We start from the raw sequence: 5,475 nt of genomic DNA, 5'->3' as shown, positions 1-5,475 counted from the left end.
GTATACATTTAAACCTACCCTTCCCTGGTCCTGTTTTACCCCTTGTCCCGAGTAACCAATTCTCCTCTCCAGGACCTGCTTGTTTTTTGACTCCCACTTACCCTGACCTCTCTCTACTGGCAAAAATCCCCCTTCGGAGTGACAATTTCACGCTCCAGGGATTCAGAAAACGTCTTTACCCGCACGCGAGACAAATCTACCCCGTCACGACTGTACAGGTAGTCGTTGCAAAAGAATCGTCGCCAGTTATCAATGAATTTCCAACCATTGTTTGCACAATTTTTTTCCAGTCGGCACTTTATAGCAATTGCCCTGGACAGCCATTCATCTCCATCTCCTCTTCTAGGCAAGACACCACACATTATTGGAATTCCTCCCCTATCTCTAACCTTCCCTAGCGCCTCCCCATACCTCCTGAAAAGTTCCTCACTCCTAACCTTTCCTATGTCGTTGCCTCCTACACTAAGACACACTACTGGCTTGGTACCCTCCCCTGATAAGACCCTATCCATCCTATCGGCTACGTGCCCTACCCCAACCCCAGGATAGCACACCCTAGTCCTATGTTTCCTATCTCTCATAAAAGTCCTATCAAAGAACCTTACCTGGCTGTCCCCAACTAGCACGACCTTTCCCCTTGGCAGGGTTTGACCAACTGCCATTTTCCTCTCCTGCCTTTCTTTTCCTCGTCACCTTTCTCCAACACTGGTAGGGTTTAAGGCACTCCACACCCTGGTCAGCATTCTGGAGTCTGACTTAGTCCCCTTGGAGACAACCACTCTCCACTCCTGCTCCTCCTTTGTAGGTGTCCTCCTTGACAGGACACCCACCTGAAGAAGTTCTGTCGAGAGGGCTTCGTTCTCCCCCTTCAAAACGTCCATCTCTTTCAGCAATTGCTCCAGCTCCAGCTCTAGGTCACTCAACAGAGTGGCCGGGGGTCGTGTCTCCCCACACACAGCCCCTCTTCCCCCACAAGACAACGGCCCACGGCCATTTTCTATAGTCACTCACACGAGCACACAGAGGCTCGTCCTTCTCCAAGCTAGGTCAGGTCGGTACTGACTGCTTAGTTCCTTTCCCTGCTCCTCGACGTTCAGGATTCACCCGACAGGCCCCGCAAATTCTCTAGCTACCTCCTCACTCACCACCCTATATGCATTGATCCTTCCCTTGCCACCGAAATCCTGGTATCGGCCCCTGCTCGTCCTTTCCATCAGAATGGAAAACCCATCAACCGGCTTGTTGTCGTCTGAAGTTTCCCAGACCCTCCCCCGTCAGCTATCGCCTTCGGCTTCTTCCCCTTTCTCCCATCTTGTGAACTACGCAAAATGAAGACCGAAGGACCACGGTGCTTTAAATTCTGGGGAATCGGTCATACATCCCGCTACTGCTCTGTTCCAGAGATATGTGCCTTTTGCGCTAGGCCCATGACCCCTTCATCACCCACTATCTCCGATGCCTCAACCTTGAGGCTACCTCCCTCATCTACGTCAGATACTTCTCACAGAGATGTCCTCGCTGTCATGAACAAGGAGTCAATCCAATGTCTGGCACGGCTGCACCAGACGCCAGCCCGCCGTTCCACCATTGCCACCACCGCCGCCTTATGTCTCGCTGGTGGGTCCTAATGCACCAGCATCTTTGCCGCAGGACGCCACACCACCTGTCACCTCTAATAATCCTGACTCTGTCGAAGTTCTTGGCCTCCGCGATGCTGTCAACTCTCTGATGTCTAGGTATACCCCACTTGCAGCAAACGTCTTGATGCCAATGAAGCTCGCATTGATGGTCTGGGAAGCAGGCACATCACTACTGGAAACACTTTTGCCTCTTTTGTAGAAACTAAACAGGTCGTCATCACGTTTGTCACCACCCCTATCATTGGTCTCCTGGCCCCCCTCACGTGGCGCACCACAAAGTGACGCGACGCCCTTGCCACCTCCTCTTCCACACCTGGCTCTCGTAAAGGTAAACATCAAGTTCGATAACCAGATACCGCTTCACATTATCTCATGGAATCAGAAACGATACGAATAATCGCTGCACTTAAAGGTTATATTGATCACCATCATCCGGATGATATATTCATCCAGGACGCCTTTGCTGGCCGATCTCTATTTCAAGGAAAGGCTCCTCCGCTTACTGGCTACATTCCTTATGTTCATCTTGTCAGGAATGATCCCATCAGCTATGTCTGCTCCTCCATACCACATCGACTTCTTCGCTGTTCTCAGGATGACAATATGACACAATATGACTTTCCAGCTTCTTGATATGGCAGTGGGTGACTGCAAGATCAGTCTATGCAATGCCTGCTCTCCCCCTGTCAGGATAAATATATCTGTCCTCCCTACTCCTCCGATCTCTGGTATGATCTACATGGGAGATTTCAATGCTCGACACCCTGAGCTCGGTGACCTCTCTCCTAATCCCAACCAAAATGGGATTCGTCTTCTTGAGTACATCCGCCGTCACCAGCTATCTCGCTGGGATACTGGTGGTGCCACTCACTCTCGTGGAGGTATACTAGAACACAACTTTACTTCTGGACTAGTGGCATCCCAAATAAGGTCCCCATCCATCCCTACCCTCTTCTCCGACCACGTCGCCCTCAGCCTTCAGTATTCACTCCTAGCTGCACCTCCGCATATCCAGAGTTGTACCCGTATTACCATCCCTCCGAAGTACTGTCCTGCCTACATCGTGTACATGTCTAACCTTCTCCCCACATTCGATTTAAAGTCGCCGGAGAAGTTATATTCATCCCTGGTGAATTCCACACATAACTTCCATAGTCACTACGTTTATCGGCCAAACATCAAACGTCGTTCCGAAGCCTACGCCTGGACCCTTGATGAATGTATCATCCAGGCGGAAAAGAAGGCAGTGGAAAATGGTATCTCATTCCAACGTGAACCGACCCTTCACAGCCTCCGTACCAGTCGTCCAAAGATGATCTAATTGCCCATCAACAATGTGTTCTGACTGAATCCTTGCGTAATCTTATAGACAGCATTAACCATCAGACTAGCGTGGAAGCCATGTGGCACCTCATCAACAAAGTGGTCAAGAAAAAGTTCTTTAGTGCCCTTCACCACAGCCCAGAAGAGTACGCACAAGATCTTGTAGGAACATGGTCTGGACAATACCAAGCCGTAATCTCCCGGAGCACATTCACTAGGCCCTCTCCTCCCATTCAAATCTCCACACCCCCCGCCTCATGGCGGCGTTGCTGAATGTCGATGAAGAGGATATGGTGGAGATAACCGAGGAGGAACTGCTACATGCCTTCATTCGGGGTAAGGCCTGCCCCTGGTGATGACGGTGCCACCTACTCAGTTCTCCGTTTGTTCCTGAACGTCACCGGCAACCTCCTCCTCTCGCTTTACAATCTCTGTCTTCACACAAGGTACGTATGTGCCCAATACCTGGACTGGACCTCTGGCACAATAGTACCCATTCCAAAATGTGAGACAGCCAAATTCAGACCTATTTCTCTCACCTCTTGCTTCAGGAAGGTGATGGAACGCATTCTCCTTACCTGTCTCATGTTTCGGCTGGAGTACAAACTCACCCAGCTTATATGGTTTTCTACTACAACGGATTTGCATCACTGCCTCTTGAAACTCTATACTCGCCTCTCCTGCATGAGTGCCGTAGCCTTCATCGACCTTAAATGCGCCTTTGATGTTGCAAATAGAGATATTATCTTTGTCAGCCTAGTAGACTTCGGTGCTAAAGCTAACTTCTTAAGATGGATCCGTGGATACCTCCGGAAAAGAACCTCCCGTGGCTTCTTTAAGGGGGCATGTAGCTCCACCAAAGGACTTCAATCGAAATACTCCACAGGGTGGTGTTCTTTGCCCCTTTCTCTTTAATGTCCTTATGCCACGGTAGGACGCCACCCTCCGGGAGGCTCCACATTGTCTCACTGTAGTGCATTAAGGTAGACCACATTTTTAGTTTTGCCATTAGCAGCAAGTATGTACAGATTTTTGCCAGTTCCCACTCTGGAGCATCGAGCATAGAACTGTCCATGAGAGAAGCAAGGAAACACCAGGTTTAGGCCAACCATCTTTCGGGACTGTCCCTGGCCTTTGTAGATGGTCATGGCAAAGCTCACTTTAACCGGGAACTGAAGTCGCTTGAACTCAAATGGCAGGTCAGTGGTGATGAGAGGTATCCTTGGTATAAAAACGTCCTCTCCGTTAGCTTTTCCTGTCAGTATTGTAGCTTCCAGTACATGTGGCATCATGTTCTTCACCATCAGTCTTGTGTCATTGCAGAGGATTGGTGGTTCAAGATTTCTTAAGAGCATTATAGGAGTTCCAATCTTGAGAGTGAGGTGGTGAGGAGGCATTCCAGCGGGCTCCAAAGAATTAAGGAATTCTGCAGGGTACTGGACTGCTTGGTCCTGGTCGATTACTGTATCAACAGATTTGAATGAGGTGTCACTACCTGGAAGCTGTCTGAGTAGAGTCTTGTTGATTTCAGCCACTGTTTCATTCTTTGGTGCCAGAATTGCGCGTTCACGCAGCCGCTTGTGATCCTTGTAGTGGTGGATAATGTTTGGGTAGACCATGTTAGTGAGCTCAGTTGAGGACTTTGCAACATTTCCACATCCACAAAGAGAGGGAAAGAAAGAGAATATATACATTGGGAGAATTACTAAGGAAAGAAAAAGAGAAAATTATATAAAAGACAGAGAGAGAAAGACACTTATAACTATTAAACCTTACCATATTAAAGTGTTTATAGTAAATCATCTGAAGTCTTACATATGAGTGGTAGTTACAACCTTATATCTTAATAACTCTAATGTTTTGATCCTTTCTTATGATGTTGAGCCCAAATAATAATGAATGAATAATGTGTTTCTTTCACACGCATATGTAGTATATTGGGAGCCCTCCCCTCCCCTCCCCTCCCTCCCTCCACAAAAAAATCAATATTTATAATGTAATAATTCAGCCAGATCAAGACATGGGCATGTGGTAGACCTCGTTTCTGCCACTCAATGGAATACATGTAGCACGTGTAGGGCCAAAGATCAATAGTTCATTAACGGTGTATGTAAGTTTCACCATGTTTTTCACTACAACGGTACAGCAAAGTATATTTTTTTAGCATTAAACTGTTATTATTTTATTGTTTAATCATCACTACATATAACATCATCCATCATCGCATACACTATATAACATCATCATCCATCATCACTACATATAACACCATCCATCATCACTACATATAACACCATCCATCATCACTACAGATCGGTAAAGTAGTTCCGAGATTCTCGTGCGGACACACACACAAACACACACACAGACATACTTCTTTGTTATATATATATATATATATATATATATATATATATATATATATATATATATATATATATATATATATATATATATATATATATATATATATATATATCACTTCCCTTACTCTGCTATACGCCTCTTGTAG

General features: G+C 46.7%; 1 protein-coding gene across 1 annotated transcript; it reads left to right on the top strand.

The window, feature by feature from the left end:
- The first annotated feature begins 3,284 nt into the window (after positions 1 to 3,284).
- Positions 3,285 to 3,878, top strand: LOC121870529. Its single transcript, XM_042372363.1, has one exon. The coding sequence runs from the start codon at positions 3,285 to 3,287 to the stop codon at positions 3,876 to 3,878; it is 594 nt and encodes a 197-aa protein (XP_042228297.1).
- The last annotated feature ends 1,597 nt before the right edge of the window (positions 3,879 to 5,475 follow it).

This window comes from Homarus americanus, unplaced genomic scaffold (genome assembly GCF_018991925.1).
Source record: "Homarus americanus isolate GMGI-L3 unplaced genomic scaffold, GMGI_Hamer_2.0 scaffold56333, whole genome shotgun sequence".
NCBI lineage: Eukaryota > Metazoa > Arthropoda > Malacostraca > Decapoda > Nephropidae > Homarus > Homarus americanus.
The sequence above is the reverse complement of the archived record's forward strand: the minus strand, read 5'-3'. Positions and strand labels throughout refer to the sequence as shown.

What these genes read in the sequence shown, in the direction of transcription:
- LOC121870529 (XM_042372363.1), top strand. Translation starts at nt 3,285, where the DNA reads ATGCCTTCATTCGGGGTAAGGCCTGCCCCTGGTGATGACGGTGCCACC.